Below are 21,108 nucleotides of genomic sequence, written 5' to 3'. Positions count from 1 at the left end.
TACTAAAACTGTATTTTAGGTAACCAAACAGCTCTAGTGATAAGGGCAATTTCTTCATTACAGTATTATAATAGCTCCTAAAATTAGGAGGAATAAAGGAATTAAAAAAATGTCCATTTGCAACTTTGATAAATGACTTGGGGCAACAATCATGAATGGATGCTAACACCATTAGGAAAAGGCTACCAGGAATATAGCCAATCAATCTTAGCATCACTAAAATCAGGACCACCAGATACTGTGAGCCCTTCTCAGGCCATGACCATGAAGTGTAGAGTGTCCACTGTTAAATAGTATTGCCAAAACCTGAACCTGAATCTAACTGAAATTTTGGACTTAGCTTTCCATTTATAGGAAACACAGGAGCTGAAGGAACAAATTAAATGAAAAGAACAGGAAATAAAACAGCTAAATCCAGAATGTAAGACACCGCACAGGACAAGTGCCCAGGTTTCTTCAAAAGAAGAAAAATTATGGGGGAGATGGGGGAGCTCTTCTAGATGAGACTTCAGAGACACAACAGTGAAATGCCAAGGACTTTGTTTGGATTAGAATTAAAATAATCAAACTTGTCCCATCTTTTCCACCACATTTAACCACAATACTAAAACTGTATACAGTATTTAAGACTTCAGGAGAAATCTGAATATGGGATTACTGATAATTTTGTTCAGTTGGTAATGATAGTATAGCTACCCAAAAAGACAGAACATTCTGGAGACACATACAGAAGTATTTAGAGGTGAAATGATATGGTATCAGGAATTTGTTTTAAATCACAGCAGCAACAAAAGAGAAAAGAGCTAATGAGGTCATGAAGCTGGAAAATGCTGACACTTGTTCAGTCTGCGGGTTCACTGACAGCCTTTCCTTTAGCTTTGAAGTATGTTTGAAACTTATCATAAAAATCTTTTTTTTTCTGTCAAAGAAAATAAAATTCAGTTGTAAGAGTTGAGTGCAACCACCACTCAACTTTTTTTGGAACAGAGAAGATAACTGCTCATAGAAATAAAATGCATATGGTTCCTTGGATTCTAGACCAGAACGAATGACTTACTTTATGGCAATCATTTTGAAAGTGGATTGAAATAACTCTTCCATAACATGTTGCTGTTCCCGGCAAAGAATTTCTGTCATCAGCTGCAGTAACATAGGACTTTGAGATAATTCCAATGCATCTAGAAACTAGAAAAAAATATGTAACAACAATAATGACGGTAATAATTCTGTTGAGTTATTTTTGCTGTGTTCTTAACAATTCTAATAAAAAGCAGAATTATTGCAGAATTTCAGATAATTTACAAATGCTAGTAATACTTTTGTCACTCCTGCAGATATAATGAATGCCTGCCATATAATAACATTCATTAAATATTTTGAATTTTGATTCTTTTAAGATTTTGCAGCTGTTTTTCTAATAGTTTTCAGAACCTTCTCTTGAAACCCAGGTTCTGGAATTCCGTGACACTGTGCCTTCACTGACACTGTGTTTCCTTCCACATTCCAGGAACTCTGTGGGCACTTATTCTGGGGATGTGTTTCTTCTCCACACCATCTTCACTGCACAGCAGACAGTTGAGGCCGCAAATCTAATGCTCTCATTTTTAGTCTCCCTTTTGCCACCATGATGTCAGTTTGTTCTAGGAAACATCCTCAATTTTATTTTCTGTTCTGTGGAGTGTTTTTTAATTTTGACTTTCTATATTTAATTTCCAAGGGCCCTTATTTGTTTTCTCTCAAGGACTGCCTTCTCTCGCCTCTGAAGCCACTCCCTGCAGCCTCTCTGCTGTGCTCTCACCTCTGCTGGTTTGTTCAGTCCCTTTCCTGTTGGGCTACCTCTTTCTCAGGCTGGAAGCCTTCCTGGGATGTTAAGTGATTGTTTTCACTTACATTAATGCATTTAAGTTAAGAGAAAGTACTTAGAATCTTTGTGGATGCTATAACCATTGGAGACAGATTGTTGGGGAACAGAACATTCAGGTGGTACCAACATGATGTGACACCATCATTACTTAATACTTGCAGAAAGGACACACCATTCAATAGAGAGATGAGGCAGTCACCAGTTTAACCTTGAGATCAAGAACAATGGGACAGTGACACTACTTGCCATCTGATGTGCTATTTGTTGCCAAAAAGATTAGCCTGAATCTCAAAACCAAGCTTTAAGCCTAACTCCAGTGTGGAAGAAATACAAAGGAAGAAGGACAAGTAAAAAAAACACATCAAAGAAACAATCAGACAAATAGGGCACACCAGCAAAGAGAAGTACTCTGGTTTCTTCCAGAAACTTAATGTCAGGAAAAATAAGGTCAACTAGTTCTAGACTAAAAGATATGGTAGGGGCAGAGCCAATATGGCGGCGTGAGTAGCACAGTGGGAATCTCCTCAAAAAAACAGATATATTTTTGAAAATACAACAAATACAACTAATCCTAAAAGAGAGACCAGAAGACACAGGACAACAGCCAGAATACATTCACACATGCGAGAGCCCAGCGCCTGGTGAAAGGGGTAAGATACAAGCCCCGGCCCAGCGGGAACCGAGCGCCCCTCCACCCAGCTCCTGGTGGGAGGAGAGGAGATGGAGTGGGGAGGGAGAGGGAACCCAGGACTGCTAAACACCCAGCCCTAGCCATCCGCACCAGAGCGCAGACACAGTACATGTGTGGAGGGCTGGAAACTAGGGAAACAGGGCAGCAAGACCTCTGAGCAGGTCTCGAAGCTGATGCCCCTGTGACAAAGAAAAGCGAGTGCTTTTTGAAAGTCTTAAAGGGACAGGGACACAACAGCTGGATGGAAACAACCCAGGTCACAGTACAGCAGCTAGAAACTCCAGGGAAACCCGGGCGCACAAACCCCCTGGGCAACAGCTCTGAGACCCCTCACGGAGGTAAACAGCCAAACAGCCCCCGTCCATTACCCCTCTGGGATGCGGCCATAGCAGAGAAGCAACCTAAGCCTGGCCACACCCTCAGCAAGGGAGCTCCCTCCATACCAGCTGGGCAAGACACAAAGACCCAGTCTACACGCAATTGCCCAAAATAAGCAAAGCAGTTGTCTCAGTAAAGAAAGGCCAGTAGCAATTAGAAAGTTTGGCTCTCCCAGCTGACAGTCAATAGCACCTATCAACATGAAAAGGCAAAAAAATTTAATCCAGACAAGACTAACCCAGACAGCTTCGGCATCTGCCACATCTTCCCCTCAGAGGGAACCTTGGGAGATAGATTTAACCAGTCTTCCTGAAAAAGAATTCAAGACAAAAGTCATAACCATGCTGATGGACTTGCAGAAAAATATTCAAGAACTAAGGAAGGAGAAGACAGAAATAAAACAAGCTCTGGAAGGACTTCAAAACAGAATGGATGAGATCCAAGAGACCATTAATGGACTAGAAAACAGAGAACAGGAACGCAGGTAAGCTGATGCAGAGAGAGATAAAAGGATCCCCAGGAATGAAAGAATTCTAAGAGAGCTGAGTGACCAATCGAAACGGAACAATATCCGCATTATAGGGGTACCAGAAGAAGACAGAGAAAAAGGGATAGGAAGCGTCTTTGAAGAAATAACTGCTGAAAACTTCCCCAAACTAGGGGAGGAAATGGCCTCTCAGACCACAGAGGTACACAGAACTCCCATGACAAGGGATCCAAGGAGAGCAACACCAAGACACATAATAATTAAAATGGCAAAGATCAAAGACAAGGACAAAGTATTATAGGCAGCCAGAGAGAAAAAAAGGTCACCTACAAAGGAAAACCCATCAGGCTATCATCAGACTTCTCAACAGAAACCCTACAGGCCAGAAGAGAATGGCATGATATACTTAGTGCAATGAAACAGAAGGGCCTCGAACCAAGACTACTGTATCCAGCACGAATATCATTTAAATATGAAGGAGGGATTAAACAATTCCCAGACAAGCAAAAGTTGAGGGAATTTGCCTCGCACAAACCACCTCTACAGGGTATCTTAGAGGGACTGCTCTAGATGGGAGCACTCCTAAAAAGAGCACAGAACAAAACACCCAACATATGAAGAACGGAGGAGGAGGAAAAAGAAGGGAAAGAAATAATAATCAGACTGTGTTTATAACAGCTCAATAAGCGAGTTAAGTCAGACAGTAAGGTAGTAAACAAGCTAACCTTGAACCTTTGGTAACCACGAATCTAAAGCCTGCAGTGGCAATAAGTACATATCTTTCAATAATCAACCTAAATGTAAATGGACTGAATGCACCAATCAAAAGACACAGAGTAATAGAATGGATAAAAAAGCAAGACCCATCTATATGCTGCTTACAAGAGACTCACCTCAAACCCAAAGACATGCACAGATTAAAAGTCAGGGGATGGAGAAAGATATTCTACGCAAACAACAGAGAGAAAAAAGCAGGCGTTGCAATACTAGTATCAGACAAAATAGACTTCAAAACAAAGAAAGTAACAAGAGATAAAGAAGGACATTACATAATGATAAAGGGCTCAGTCCAACAAGAGGATATAACCATTATGAACATATGAACTCAATACGGGAGCACCAATATATGTGAAACAAATACTAACAGAATTAAAGGAGGAAATACAATGCAATGCATTCATTTTGGGAGACTTTAACAAACCACTCACTCCAAAGGACAGATCCACTAGACAGAAAATAAGTAAGGACACAGAGGCACTGAACAACACACTAGAACAGATGGACCTAATAGACATCTATAGAACTCTACATCCAAAAGCAACAGGATATACCTTCTTCTCAAGTGCACATGGAACATTCTCCAGAATAGACCACATACTAGGCCACAAAAAGAGCCTCAGAAAATTCCAAAAGATTGAAATCCTACCAACCAACTTTTCAGACCACAAAGGCATAAAACTAGAAATAAATTGTACAAAGAAAGCAAAAAGGCTCAAAAACACATGGATGCTTAACAACACGCTCCTAAATAATCAATGGATCAATGACCAAATCAAAATGGAGATCCAGCAATATATGGAAACAAACGACAACAACAACACAAAGCCCCAACTACTGTGGGATACAGCAAAAGCAGTCTTAAAAGGAAAGTATATAGCAATTCAGGCATATTTATAGAAGGAAGAACAATCCCAAATGAATGGTCTAATGTCACAATTATTGAAATTGGAAAAAGAAGAACAAATGAGGCCTAAGGTCAGCAGAAGGAGGGACATAATAAAGATCAGAGAAGAAATAAATAAAATTGAGAAGAATAAAACAATAGCAAAAATCAATGAAACCAAGAGCTGGTTATTCAAGAAAATAAACAAAGCAGATAAGCCTCTAGCCAGACTTATTAAGAGGAAAAGAGAGTCAACACACATCAACAGAATCAGAAACAAGAAAGGAAAAATCACGACGGACCCCACAGACATACAAAGAATAATTAGAACAATGAAAACCTATATGCTAACAAGCTGGGAAACCTAGGAGAAATGGACAAATTCCTAGAAAAAAACAACCTTCCACTACTGACCGAGAAAAAAACAGAACATCTAAACAGACCAAATACCAGCAACGAAATTGAAGCGGTAATCAAAAAACTACCAAAGAACAAAACCCCCGGGCCAGATGGATTTACCTCGGAATTTTATCAGACATACAGGGAAGACATGATACCCATTCTCCTTAAAGTTTTCCAAAAAATAGAAGAGGAGGGAATACTCCCAAACTCATTCTATGAAGCCAACATCACCCCAATACCAAAACCAGGCAAAGACACCACCAAAAAAGAAAACTACAGACCAATATCCCTCATGAATGTAGATGCAAAAATACTCAACAAAATATTAGCAAACTGAATTCAAAAATACATCAAAAGGATCATACACCACGACCAAGTGGGATTCATCCCAGGGATGCAAGGATGGTACAACATTCGAAAATCCATCAACATCATCCACCACACCAACAAAAAGAAAGACAAAAACCACATGATCATCTCCATAGATGCTGAAAAAGCATTTGACAAAATTCAACATCCATTCATGATAAAAACTCTCAGCAAAATAGGAATAGAGGGCAAGTACCTCAACATAATAAAGGCCACATATCATAAACCCACAGTCAACATTATACTGAAGAGCGAGAAGCTGAAAGCTTTTCCTCTGAGATCGGGAACTAGACAGGGATGCCCACTCTCCCCACTGTTATTTAACATAGTACTGGAGGTCCTAGCCACGGCAATCAGACAAAACAAAGAAATACAAGGAATCCAGATTGGTAAAGAAGAAGTTAAACTGTCACTGTTTGCAGAAGACATAATATTGTACATAAAAAACCCTAAAGACTCCACCCCAAAACTACTAGAACTGATATCGGAATACAGCAAAGTTGCAGGATACAAAATTTAACACACAGAAATCTGTAGCTTTCCTATACACTAACAATGAACCAAGAGAAAGAGAAATCAGGAAAACAATTCCATTCACAATTGCATCAAAAAGAATAAAATACCTAGGAATAAACCTAACCAAAGAACTGAAAGACCTAAACTCTGAAAACTACAAGTCACTCTTAAGAGAAATTAAAGGGGACACTAACAGATGGAACCTCATCCCACGCTCATGGCTAGGAAGAATTAATATCGTCAAAATGGCCATCCTGCCCAAAGCAATATACAGATTTGATGCAATCCCTATAAAACTACCAGCAACATTCTTCAATGAACTGGAACAAATAATTCAAAAATTCATATGGAAACACCAAAGACCCCAAATAGCCAAAGCAATCCTGAGAAAGAAGAATAAAGTAGGGGGGATCTCACTCCCCAACTTCAAACTCTACTATAAAGCCATAGTAATCAAGACAATTTGGTATTGGCACAAGAACAGAGCCACAGAACAGCGGAACAGAATAGAGACTCCAGACATTAACCCAAACATATATGGTCAATTAATATTTGATAAAGGAGCCATGGACATACAATGACGAAATGACAGTCTCTTCAACAGATGGTGCTGGCAAAACTGGACAGCTACATGTAGGAGAATGAAACTGGACTATTGTCTAACCCCATATACAAAAGGAAATTCAAAATGGATCAAAGACCTGAATGTAAGTCATGAAACCATTAGACTCTTGGAAAAAAACCTCTTAGACATAAATATGAGTGACCTCTTCTTGAACATATCTCCCCAGGCAAGGAAAACAACAGCAAAAATGAACAAGTGGGACTATATTAAGCTGAAAAGCTTCTGTACAGCAAAAGACACCATCAATAGAACAAAAAGGAACCCTACAGTATGGGAGAATATATTTGTAAATGACAGATCTGATAAAGGCTTGATGTCCAAAATATATGAAGAGCTCACCCACCACAACAAACAAAAAACAAATAATCCAATTAAAAAATGGGCAGAGGAACTGAACAGACAGTTCTCCAAAAAAGAAATACAGATGGCCAACAGACACATGAAAAGATGCTCCACATCGCTAATTATCAGAGAAACGCAAATTAAAACTACAATGAGGTATCACCTCACACCAGTAAGGATGGCTGCCATCCAAAAGACAAATAACAACAAATGTTGGTGAGGCTGTGGAGAAAGGGGAACCCTCCTACACTGCTGGTGGAAATGTAAATTAGTTCAACCATTGTGGAAAGCAGTATGGAGGTACATCAAAATGCTCAAAACAGACTTACCATTTGATCCAGGAATTCCACTCCTAGGAATTTGCCCTAAGAACGCAGCAATCAAGTTTGAAAAAGACAGATGCAGCCCTATGTTTATCACAGCACTATTTACAATAGCCAAGAATTGGAAGCAACCTAAATGTCCAACGGTAGATGAATGGATAAAGAAGATGTGGTACATATACACAATGGAATATTACTCAGCCATAAGAAGAGGGCAAATCCTACCATTTGCAGCAACATGGATGGAGCTGGAGGGTATTATGCTCATTGAAATGAGCCAAGCAGAGAAAGAGAAATACCAAATGATTTCACTCATCTGTGGAGTATAAGAACAAACAAAAACTGAAGGAACAAAACAGCAGCAGAATCACAGAACCCAAGAATGGACTAACAGGTACCAAAGGGAAAGGGACAGGGGAGGATGGGTGGGTAGGGAGGGATAAGGGGGGGGCAGGAAGAAGGGGGGTATTAAGATCAGCATGCATGGGGGGGTGGGAGAAAGGGGAGGGCTGTACAACACAGTGAAGACAAGTAGTGATTCTACAACATTTTGCTATTCTGATGGACAATGACTGTAAAGGGGTTTATAGGGGGGACCTGGTATAGGGGAGGGCCTAGTAAACATAATATTCTTTATGTAAGTGTAGATTAATGATAACAAAAAAAAAAGAAAGGGAAGAAAGAAAAGGGGGATTACTCCATGATAGGATAAAACTAACTGCAAATCAACGATTAATGCATGCTTTAAATATCCTTAATTTTGATCACTTAAAGGGTGTCAGATGATTGGCTATGGAGGTACATTTTCCTGATAATATTCCTTTCTGTTAAAAAAAAAAAGCAGTTCCTGTGTGGTGACCTCCAATGAGTACACAACGGTATAAAGGGCAGATCAAAGTGTGGGCAAAGGGTCTGTTTGTGTTTATACAGAGGATCAAAGTCTAATTTGGCTACCCAGAAAATGAACTAAGATACGATATGAAGAACTACCAACATCAGCACTCTCTGGAAGAGTCATACCAGAAGATGATCATCAAAAAACCTCAACAAAGATCCAGGCGCTGCTACAGTTGTAGCTGCGTTCATCCCACTGGTTCCTGGACTTGCCATGGGAATGAAGAAGGAGATATCTAAACTGGCCTGTGCATACAGTAGAACAACAAATTTGACTGGATCTATACTGTTGGAACTCAACCAAGAATTAGGAGAAGTCCAAGTTGTAGCGCTCCAAAATCTTACAACTACAGACTATCTACTGTTAAAAGAACATATGGGATATGAACAGTTCCCAGGAATGGGCTGTTTTAATTTGTCTGATTTCTCTCAGACTGTTCAAGTTCAGTTGGACAATATCCATCATATCATAGATAAATTTTCACAAATGCCTAGGGTGCCTAACTGGTTTTCTTGGTTTCACTGGAGATGGCTGGTGATTATAGGTCTGCTTTGGTTATGTAACTGTATTCCTATTATGTTAATGTGCATGTGCAATTTAATTAGTAGTTTAAAACCTATACATGCTTATGTTACTCTACAAGAAGATATGTCAAAGAAATAATCAATCTTCTCATGTTTTCTTCCGTCTGCTACTTCTATAGCTTTTCTTCTTCCTTCCTAATTACAACCCTTAAATAGAATTTGTGCCTCATATCAAATTTACCTAGTATCATAATTCTTCCAAGTGGTAAAGATACCTCAAGACTAATGCTGGGCATAGAAGCCATAGGGCATAAATCTGCAAAGTAAAAAGCTAACCTTTTCAAACAATATTGCTTCTCTCTCACTTACCAACTTTACATTTCCCTGTATGGCCCCAGAAGATGACTGGTTAGCCAGAGACGGGTAAGATTCCTCAAGGGAGGAACAACCTAAGACAGGCACAGTCGCAGGGGGGCCATCAGGTGAGAAATTGGGGATCAACAGAGGTGAGGCTTAGAACCTCACCCCCCTGTTTTGAGAGAAATCTTCTGCATCCGTGGATGTTTTGTTGCCCTTGTCTAGCTTGGATTAACACATAGTCTACAGGCACACACCTGATCATCTACATTTGCTCTCTTACAACACTAAACTATGTTTTCTACATTTATCTTACATCTACCTACCACTTCAGTATTTTATTAAAAAAATAATAATAATAAGGGAGAAATGTGGGATTCACATATAAATCAAGTATAAAAATCAAACGAATATTCATATTTGACCTGATTGTTTATAGTTCATAATGCGTGATCAAAACCGAAAGTTTCTGTGATGACTGCCCTTGCACTGTTCACCATGTAAGAACTTATTCACTATGTAAGAATTTGTTCACCATGTAAGAACTTGTTCGTTATGCTTCAGAAGATTGGAGACTGATGAGAATTAGGCTTGGGGTGGATTAATGATTGTGCATTGAGCATTGACTCCCCTATAGAAAATTTTATTGTTGTTAACAACCATTTGATCAATAAATATGAGAGATACCCTCTCAAAAAAAAAAAAAAAAAAAAGATATTGGAGACATGACAATCTGATGCAATCATCACTATGATCCTGGTTTGAGAAAACCAGATAAACATGGAGACATTTGGAGGGATGTGACTGTGGAGTACACAATACAAGATATTAGAGGAGTGTTAATTTTCTTTGGAATGATAAAAGAATTGTGCTTTATTCTCAGGACAAACAGTCTACAGTATTCTTGGGTGAAGTATCATGAGGTCTGGAATTACCCTGCAAATGTTTCAGACAAAACACACACACATGCACACAGGTAAAGCAAATATGACTAAATGATAGAAGATTGTTATGGATGATTGTTTTACTCTTCTTTCAACTTTTCTGTATGTTTAGAAAACATAGTTATAAAAATCATGGGGAGGTGAGACTCTGTATGGATGGGCGGTGTTTGTAAACTGGCCTTTTCATGTGGCCACTGTGCTTCCTTACGGGATGGTAACTGGGTCCCAGAGAAGAGATCCAGAAAAGAGTGAGTCAGGAGGAAGCTGTAGGCTGTTTATGATCATTCTTCGAAATCATGCAGCATCACTTCCACTGCATTACTTTTGTTATAAGTGAGTTTTAAGGCCAACCCACGTCCAAGAGGAGGAAAACCATTCCTTTTCTGTCAATGGAAAAGTTTAACTGTAAGAAGAACATGTGGGATGGAATCCATTGGTATAGCCATGTTTAGAAAATATAATTTGCCACACCAATACTATATGTTTATCTCTACTCTAGCATTTATTATAGTGTATTTTAATCATCTGCTTCTTCCTTGTTTTCTTATAAGCTCCCTGCAAACAAAGACAGTATCTTCATTGCTTTTGAGTATTCAGACATTAGCCCAAGCCTCAGTCCCTCAAGAGTATGGAAGACCACTACCCACCTCCCATGGTCACTCTCTTGTCTCTTTGGTTGTTGAACCCTTGAGTTTTAGACCTGTATAGGTTCCCCGCATCGCTTTTCTAAAGTTCAAATGACACTTAAGACCTACATTAGTGTTACAGACAGGGCACCCCCAAGCGCCACACTCAGCCTCTCAGCATCAAGCCAACAGAGCCGTGAACTGTGTCTGTGAGCATCTGTGCTTTATGTAGGATTATTCTGTGCATCCGCTACAAGATGTGTCCTCGGGTATCAGGAAAGCCTAAGAGAGGTTATTTTTTGGGTCTGGGAATGTTCCAAAAATTTTCCATATAGTTTTTCACTTTACACCATTTCAGCTGAGAAAGGTTTCATAGGAACACTACTTTCTGATAGCAGGGAGGGGAATCTGTTTACACTATTGCCCAAAATAACAAACGTTCATAGCCTTGCTCGCAGATATATGTGGCAAATGGGATAGCAGCAGAATCAGTATGTACAAGTCCTAGAATAAAACCTCAAAGGGAAGGGATGTGTTCTCTATTGCCCTCTCCTTGGTCTCAATGGCTGGAAGGGAACAAGGTGGCAGGGGCTGCAGCAGCCATGCTATACAAGCCAGAAGCACTCATGGATGATGACAGACATGACGGTAAAGGGAGAGGGTCCCTGCTGACTGTGGAGCTACCACACGTCACCAATCTGGAATTGCACAGGGAGATAAATAATCCACCACCCTGTTTCAGCCACTGGTATCTTAGGGACCTTCAGCTGTGTATTAAATAAATGATAATCACCAAATGTTTCTCAAGTAAACAATACTCAATTGTATTTTAGAAAGTGAACCATATTGGTAATATTCTATTTTTTGGCCCTTTTTGGTAATTATTCTTCAAAATTTCTTTATTATGCATTAAAATATTTCACAATCTAAAAATAGGGGTAAAATGAATTCTAAATGATTCAGATATGCATTAATACCTCCAAAAATACCCAGCTTTCAAAAGAATTAAACTGAATTCTTTAAGCTAGAACACTCCTTTGACTCTTCTTTTCATCAAGAAATATAACAGAAACTACAACCAATGTCTTAATTTTACCGGGTACTACTGACAACTAACCTTTTTAAGGCAGTCAACGTAATTATTGTACCGCAGAGTTCCTGGGGGAAATTCTGCAGATTTCATGGGGAAGTTAGAACCAATGAGGGCATCAAGGACACGTTTCAGATCCTCCAGATGGCCTCCAGTAAGACTGGTGAAGAACGGAAGAAGAATGACAGCATGACCCTGTGGAGTAACACAGACACATGAAACTGCACCTATCACGGCTTCGCATCTGACAGAACACACAGAAGTACTGCTTTCTAAAGACTGCAATGAAGCAATATGTGGATTCAGTGAGTGACTTCAGAATACCTCCTAGATTATGTCAACGAACTTGAGTACAGTGATGTATCTTGGCTTGTACTCTAAAGGTTAGTGGGTCAACTCAGGGCTACAAACATGCAAATAAATAAGGGCACTGTATGATGATTCTGTATGGGATTTGTCCTCCTACAAATGATTTTAGTAGAATTACACTAGATTAAGTTTTATGTGGAAAGATGTATTGAGCAACCTATGGGGTAGTTCACAAATGTTCCTTGCAGAAGTCAGAACTTCACACTGAGCTTGAAGGGACTAGGTTTTGTTTCCTATCCCCCCTGTGTGGCAGGGAAGTTCTCAGACTCACTCATATTGAGAAATGAGAAACTTGATTAACCACAAAGAGCAGAGAAGTCCAAAGACATCCTCATGATCCAGTAAAAAGATGACTTTCATTAAGGCCACACTTTATTAAGTATAAAATCGAATTATAGGACTTTAAAATTACAATACTTATTATGCTCTTGACCCCTAGAAATTATCAAGATATGTTGCTATTTATTAACAGAAAAATGATTAAGTAATAGTTTAAATTCTGTCAGTTATATAGCAATTCTCTAAAAAGCCTATTTAAATCATACATATGCAAAAACAAATACTAATTCTTCTAAGTATGGTAATCCCATTGTGGTGTACTTATCTTTCAGAGTGACTTCCTAAAAGCATGTACAGATCAGATAACATGATGCCAGTGGCTTCCTTCAAGGTGATGGGTAGAAGTGACTGTAGTATTGAACCAACCATGCCTACAGACAGACAGCTACTGAGGCTGAGTGGTAGGGTACATGGGGGTTTCTTGTGTTAGCCTCTGTTTTTGAATATGTTTGAATTTTTCCATAAAGAAATATAAAACATCATAAATATGCAGATATATAAAGTGGGAAAATAATGGAGAATGTAATCTGAAAAAAAAATCTTTTTAGTCACTTACCTTTAAATGTAGACCCAACTTCAGATCAGCAAGAAGACTAGTATATGTTGTAAAGACTTCAGGGAATGCGCTATGATTTGTATTAAAAGATATAGATGAATCAATCTAAAGGGAGAGAAATAAAAACATGACACATTCTGTATTATGCCTCTAATTTCCCTTAACGCATCTTTCAAATCATTAATTTCAGAAAAGACCTATAAAATTGTTCTTGGGCTTCAATAGTATTTCAATAATTCTTGCTATGAATTACTTTAAAACTATCTGGTAAGTAATGCTGCACATAAAGGTTCGCAAAAAAGATAAGTTAACAGTAACGATAATGAGTAAAAGATAATGATGTAAAATAATGGAAAAAGTACAAAAGTAAGATAATCAGCAACTGTCCAGTCAAAATACAATTTATTTATTTATGAAACCAATGAGGAGAGAACCAAGATGGCGGCATGAGTAGAGCAACGGAAATCTCCTCCCAAAGCCATATGTATTTTTGAAAATACAACAAATACAACTAATCCTAAAAGAGAGACCAGAAAACACAGGACAACAGCCAGACCACATCCACACCTGCGAGAACCCAGAGCCTTGTGAAGGGGTTAAGATACAAGCCACAGCCTGGCGGAACCCGAGCGCCCCTCACCCCAGCTCCCGGCAGGAGGAGAGGAATCAGAGCGGGGAGGGAGAGGGAGCCCAGAACTGCTAATCATCCAGCCCCAGCCATCCGCACCGGAGCGCAGACCCACAGTGCATGCGTGGGGTGTTGGAAACTAGGGAAACAGGACAGTAAGACCTGTGAGTGGGTCCCCGCAACCAGTGCACCCGGGACAAAGAAAAGCGAGTGCTTTTTTAAAGTCTTAAAGGGACAGGGACCCCACAGCTGGATGGAAGGGCCACGGGACACAGCCCAGCAGCTGCGAATCCCGGGGAACTCTGGGCCCCCGAACCCCCGCAGCGCAGCTTGGAGGCCCCTCTCCGCAATAAACAGCCTTCCGCCTGTTCCCCATCCAACACGGCTCCGCCATATTGGAGCAGCAGCCTTAGGCAGGCCATGCCCACAGCAACTGCAGCGCTAAACTCCATAGCGGCCGGGCAAAATCAGAAGCCCCATCTGCACACAGCTGCCCAGCAAAAGCAGCTAGAGGCTGCTGTTCTCCCAGGAAAGGAAGGCCACAAACTGGCAAGAAGGGACTTTCTCTTACCCAACACACGCACCAGCTCCCCACAAATATATCTATCGCCATGAAAAGGCAGAAGAAAATGATACAGACCAAGATCACAGAGGCAAACCCTGAGAAGGAGATAGACCTAGCCAGTCTTCCTGAAAAAGAATTAAAAATAAAGCTCATAACCATGCTGATGGAGCTGCAGAGAAATATGCAAGAGTTAAGGGATGAAGTCTGGAGGGAGATTACAGACGTCCGGAGGGAGATTGCAAAAATGAAACAATATCTGGAAGGATTTATAAACAGAATGGATAAGATGCAAGAGGCCATTGATGGAATAGAAACCAGAGAACAGAAACACATAGAAGCCGACGCAGAGAGAGATAAAAGGATCTCCAGGAATGAAACAATATTAAGAGAACTGTGTGACCAATCCAAACGGAACAATATCCGCATTATAGGGGTACCAGAAGAAGAAGACAGAGAAAAAGGAATAGAAAGAGTATTTGAAGAAATAATTGCTGAAAACTTCCCCAAACTGGGGGAGGAAATAATCGATCAGACCATGGAAGTGTACAGAACTCCCAACAGAAAGGACCCAAGGAGGACAACACCAAGACACATAATTAAAATGGCAAAGATCAAGGACAAGGACAGAGTTTTAAAGGCAGCTAGAGAGAGGAAAAAGGTCACCTACAAAGGAAAACCCATCAGGCTATCATCAGACTTCTCAACAGAAACCTTACAGGCCAGAAGAGAATGGTATGAAACATTTAATGCAATGAAAGAGAAGGTCCCTGAACCAAGAATAATGTATCCACCACGACTATCATTTAAATATGAAGGAGGGATTAAACAATTCCCAGACAAGCAAAAGTTGAGGGAATTTGCCTCCCACAAACCACCTCTACAGGGTATTTTAGAGGGACTGCTCTAGATGGGAGTGCTTCTAAGACTAAATAGATGTCACCAGAGAAAATCAAATCACAGCAAAGAAAGCAGACCAACCAAATACTGACTAAAGGCAAAAAATAAAATCAACTACCCACAAAAGCAGTTAAAGGAAGCACAAAAGAGCACAGAACAAAACAACCAACATATAAAGAATGGAGGAGGAGGAATAAGAAGGGAGAAAAATAAAGAATGACCAGACAGTGTTTAAAAAAGCTCAATAAGTGAGTTAAGCTAGACAGTAAGATACTAAAGAAGCTAACCTTGAACCTTTGGCAACCACGAATCTAAAGCCTGCAATGGCAATAAGTACATATCTTTCAATAATCACCCTAAATGTAAATGGACTGAATGCACCAATCAAAAGACACAGAATAATAGAATGGATAAAAAAGCAAGACCCATCTCTATGCTGCTTACAAGAGACTCACCTCAAACCCAAAGACTATAGGAACAAAGAAAGACTGAAGGAACAAAACAGCAGCAGAATCACAGAACCTAAGAATGGACTAACAGTTACCAAAGGGAAAGGGACTGGGGAGGATGGGTGGGAAGGGAGGGATAAGGGTGGGCAAAAAGAAAGGGGACATTACGATTAGCATGTATAATGTGGTGGGGGGGCATGGGGAGGGCCGTGCAACACAGAGAAGACAAGTAGTGATTCTACAGCATCTTACTACGCTGATGGACAGTTACTATAATGGGGTTTGTGGGGGGGATTTGGTGAAGAGTGGACCCTAGTAAACATAATATTCTTCATGTAATTGTAGATTAATGACAACAAAATAAATAAATAAATTAATTAAAAAAAAAAAAAAAGAAACCAATGAGCTTTTCAAGAAAACTCCATCACGTTTTTAAATAGTCCAAAACAACTGCATTTTTAAGGTCTCTCAAAATACCTGCAAAATTTTTGCCAGTAAGGTCAGCACTGCCGTCTTACTTTCAGGAGCAGAATCCTTGGCCCACCATGAATCACACTTCCTCCAGTTCTGCAGAACTGAAGTCACAAGTTTCAGGCCTTGATGTTTCTGACTGCCACGATCTCTGAAGCTCTGATCTAACATACCATTCAAAATGGTGCTCACCTGAAACAATGGTGTAATGAATGAAGGAAAAGTCTTATTAAGACTGACACATACATAACAAAATTCACTCTCATTTCATATCTGTTCTTGGAAAATGAAGATGCCATTTCCACAATAGCTGTTTAATTTACAATACTTCAAATTTGAGAACAGCACCTGCACATGTGAATTTTTCCATTTAAGCATAAGGCAGTCTCACTTATGAAATCACGCTCACCCCGCTATCTCCTCTTTCCTTAGGTGGGGGTATTCTTGAAGGGAGGAGGAATTTGCTCTCCTCTGTTACCATCACCACCACATGGTTAGATTAATATTCACTATTCCTGTCATTAGGACAACGTAAACAATTTTCACAGATGTTCCAAGTTGTACACTACCCACACATTTCCTTTCTTGCACATTTTCATCGCCCTGTCTGCTTTCTTTGCTATTTTTAATGTGTCTATCATTATTTGTCATTGAACTCTCCCAAATTAATTAAATCTCCTCAGGATATATGAACACATGAGGAAGTCTGCTGGCTCCATCTCTGTGGTGATATGGCTCGGGCTCTGTAGTGGCAGTGACTGCCACCCTCAGGGCTCCCTCAACACCCTCCAGGGGGCCCGTCCACTTCTCTGAGTACAAGCCAACTTCCAGACCCAGGACGTCCCTCCTCCTTGGCTGATTATCCTATTTCAGTCAAGTACTTCCTCCAGCAGCTTCCTGATGAGGTGCACAGGAGATAGAGCCCTTTGAGATCTGGCAAATCTGAAACACTTGTTTTCACCCCTCACACATAACTGATAATCTGGCTGGACTCAGAACTCTGGGTTGGAAATCTTATTTCCTGAATTGTGAAAGAAAGCTTTCACTTAACTTCCCTGTATTTAAGAACATATCCTTACACCACTGAAATACAAAGGATCATGAGACACTACTATGAACAATGACATGCCAAAATATAAAAATAGTAATTCCTAAAAGCACATATCCTACCAAGACTGAATCATGAAGAAACAGAAATCTTGAATACTCCAATTACTAGTAAGGAGACTGAATCAGTAATCAAAAACTTCCAACTATGAAAAGTTCAAGACCAGAAGGTTTCATGGGTGAATTCAAACAAACATTTAAAGAACTAATACCAATCCTTCTCAACTCTTCCAAAAAACGGAGAGGGGTGAACACTTTCAAACTCATTTTACAAGACCAGCATTACCCTGATACCAAAACCAGACAAAGACACTACAAGAAAATTACAGACTATCCCTGATGAATAGATGTAAAAATCTTCAATAAAGTATTAGCAAATCAAATTCAACACTATGTTAAAATGATCAGACACCATGATCAAGTGTGATTTATTCCAGGGATGCAAAAATGGTTCAATAATGCAAATCCCAGATTTGATGCAATCCCTATCAAAATACCAAGAGCATTCTTCAACAAACTAGAACAAGTAGTTCTAAAATTCATATGGAACCACAAACGACCAAGAATAGTCAAGAGAAAGAAGAATAAAGCAGGGGGGATTATGCTCTTCAACTTCAAGCTCTATTACAAAGCCACAGTAATCAAGACAATTTGGTACTGGCACAAGAACAGACCCACAGACCAAAGGAATAGAATAGAGAGCCCAGATATAAACCCAAACATATATGGCCAATTAATATATGATAAAGGTGCCATGGATATACAATGGGGAATGACAGCCTCTTCAATAACTCATGTTGGCAAAACTGGACAGCTACATGTAAGAGAATGAAACTAGATCACTGTCTAACTCCAAACACAAAAGTAAACTCAAAATGGATCAAAGACATGAATGTAAGTCATGAAACCATAAAATTCTTAGAAGAAAACACTGGCAAAACTCTCTTTAATATAAACATGAGCAACTGTTTCCTGAACACATCTTGGGAAAGGGAAACAAAAGCAAATATGAACACATGGAACTACATCAAACTAAAAAGCTTCTGTACAGCAAAGGACACCATCAGCAGAACAAAAAGGCATCCTACATTATGGGAGAATATATTCATAAACAACATATCCAACAAGGGGTTAACATCCAAAATATATAAAGAACTCACACGCCTGAACACCCAAAAAGCAAATAACTCAATTAAAAAATGGGCGGAGGATCTGAACAGACACTTCTCTAAAGAAATTCAGATGGCCAACAGGCACATGAAAAGATACTCTACACCACTAATTATTAGGGAAATGCAAATTAAAACCACAATGAGATATCACCTCACACCAGTTAGGATGGCCAACATCCAAAAAACAAGGAACGAGGATGCTGACGAGGATGCAGAGAAAGGGGAACCCTCCTACACTGCTGGTGGGAATGTAAATTAGTTCAACCATTGTGGAAAGCAATACGGAGTTGGAGAACTGACACTAAACTTGAGAGATAAAAGTACAAAACAGAATTCTCATTAGTAGAATAACAAAATGTTTCTGTTATGGTACAAAGGATTTCAAACTTTACTACACTGCTTAAAGAAGTACTTGTGTTACAATTTGGTACTGGCACAAGAACAGACCCATAGACCAATGGAACAGACTACAGAGCCCTGATATAAACCCAACCATATACGGTCAATTAATACATGATAAAGGAGCCATGGACATACAATGGGGAAATGACAGCCTCTTCAACAGCTGGTGTTGGCAAAACTGGACAGCTACATGCAAGAAACTGAAACTGGATTATTTTTTAACCCCATACACAAAAGTAAACTTGAAATGGATTAAAGACTTGAATGTAAGTCATGAAACCATAAAACTCTTAGAAGACAACATAGGCAAACATCTGAATGTAAGCATGAGCAACTTCTTCCTGAACCCATCTCCTCGAGAAAGAGAAACAAAAGCAAAAATAAACTCATGGGACTACATCAAACTAAAAAGTTTTTGTTAAGGCAAAGGACACCATCAACAAAACAAAAAGGCATCCTACAGTATGGGAGAATATATTTGTAAATGACATTCTGACAAGGGGTTAACATCCAAAATATATAAAGAACTTACATACCTCAACACCCAGAAAGCAAATAAACAGATTAACAAATGGGCAGAGGATATGAAGAGACAGTTCTCCAAAGAAGAAATTCAGATGGCCAACAGACACAGGAAAAAGATGCTCCACATCACTAATCATCAGGGAAATGCAAATTAAAACCACAATGAGATATCACCTCACACCAGTAAGGATGGCCAGCATCGAAAAGACTAAGAACAACAAATGCTGGTGAGGATGCAGAGAAAGGGGAACCCTCCTACACTGCTGGTGGGAATGTAAGGTAGTGCAACCATTGTGGAAAGCAGTATGGAGGTTCCTCAAAAAACTAAAAATAGAAATATCATTTGACACAGGAATCCCACTCCTTGGAATATACCCAAAGAATACAACTTCTCAGATTCAAAAAGACATATGCACCCCTATGTTTATCACAGCACTTTTTACAATAGCCAAGATATGGAAGCAACCTAAGTGTCCATCTGTAGATGAATGGATAAAGAAGATGTGGTACATATATACAGTAGAATACTATTCAGCCATAAGAAAGAAACAAATTCTACCATTTGCAACAACATGGATGGAGCTGGAGGCATTATGCTCAGTGAAATAAGCCAGGTGGAGAATGCCAAATGCCAATTGATTTCCCTCATTTGTGGAGTATAACAATGAAGCAAAACTGAAGGAACAAAATGGCAGCAGACTCAGACTCCAAGTATGAACTAGTGGTTACCAAAGGGGAGGGGTGTGGGAGGGCGGGTGGGGAGGGAGGGAGAAGGGGACTGAGGGGTTTTATTATGTTTAGTACACATGGTGTGGGGGATCACGGGGAGAACAGTGCAGCACAGAGAAGGGACATAGTGGATCTCTGGCGACTTGCTGCACTGATGGACAGTGACTGCATTGGGGTATGGGTGGGGACTTGATAATAAGGGTAAATGTAGTAACCACATTGTTTTTTCATGTGAAACCTTCATAAGAGTGTATATCAATCATACCTTAATAAAAAATTTCAAAAAAAAGAAGTACTTGTGTTATAGACTGAATGTACTGTTAATTTCTACTAAAGGTTGTTCTTACAAAAAAAAAAAAAGGAAAAGGTTTCCTTACCCTTGGCTATGCCCAAGGCCCCTGTCCAGATATATTTATCCTTTCTAGAGCATTAGCCACCTGCAGTCTCCTCAAGTGGGTAAGGACCAGTCCCTGGCGATGGGTGAGGCCAGGTCGCCTGACAGAGACCACTAATATCCAACTAACTACCCCTCCCATCGGGCCTCCTCCACACCTGGCTCTCTACACTCCAGGAGCTGGGGCCTCCATCACCCACCCCTCTCTCAGTTCTGCAGCACACTGGCCGCCTGTCTTCCCCTGCTCTGGCACACTGTGGCTTTGGAGTCCAAAGTCTGTTATCACCTGTCCTTTTGCTTTCCACATTCCAAAATGTTATCACTCCTGTCTTTTCTCCTTTGTGTCCTTTAAAACTGTGCTTTTGTTAAAAACCCTGTTTCTGTCATTTTAGAAGGATTTGAGGAAAAG

General features: G+C 39.8%; 1 protein-coding gene across 3 annotated transcripts in view; it reads right to left on the bottom strand.

Moving 5' to 3' along the window:
• Positions 1-21,108, bottom strand: part of PRKDC (protein kinase, DNA-activated, catalytic subunit) — a 214,933-nt gene that overhangs the window by 114,131 nt on the left and 79,694 nt on the right. For all 3 annotated transcript variants that reach the window (XR_005032648.2, XM_036925479.2, XM_057498091.1), the window contains exons 37-40: positions 16,377-16,562; positions 13,361-13,465; positions 12,124-12,291; positions 1,058-1,185 (exon numbers count right to left, since the gene is read on the bottom strand). Coding sequence is in view for 2 of the 3 variants with exons in the window: in XM_036925479.2 (XP_036781374.2) it covers positions 1,058-1,185; positions 12,124-12,291; positions 13,361-13,465; positions 16,377-16,562 (587 nt within the window). In the remaining variant the exon portion in view is untranslated. The remainder of the gene's footprint in view (positions 1-1,057; positions 1,186-12,123; positions 12,292-13,360; positions 13,466-16,376; positions 16,563-21,108) is intronic.

Source organism: Manis pentadactyla, chromosome 3 (assembly GCF_030020395.1).
Source record: "Manis pentadactyla isolate mManPen7 chromosome 3, mManPen7.hap1, whole genome shotgun sequence".
Classification (NCBI taxonomy): Eukaryota; Metazoa; Chordata; class Mammalia; order Pholidota; family Manidae; genus Manis; species Manis pentadactyla.
This window is presented reverse-complemented; position numbering and strand designations above follow the sequence as displayed.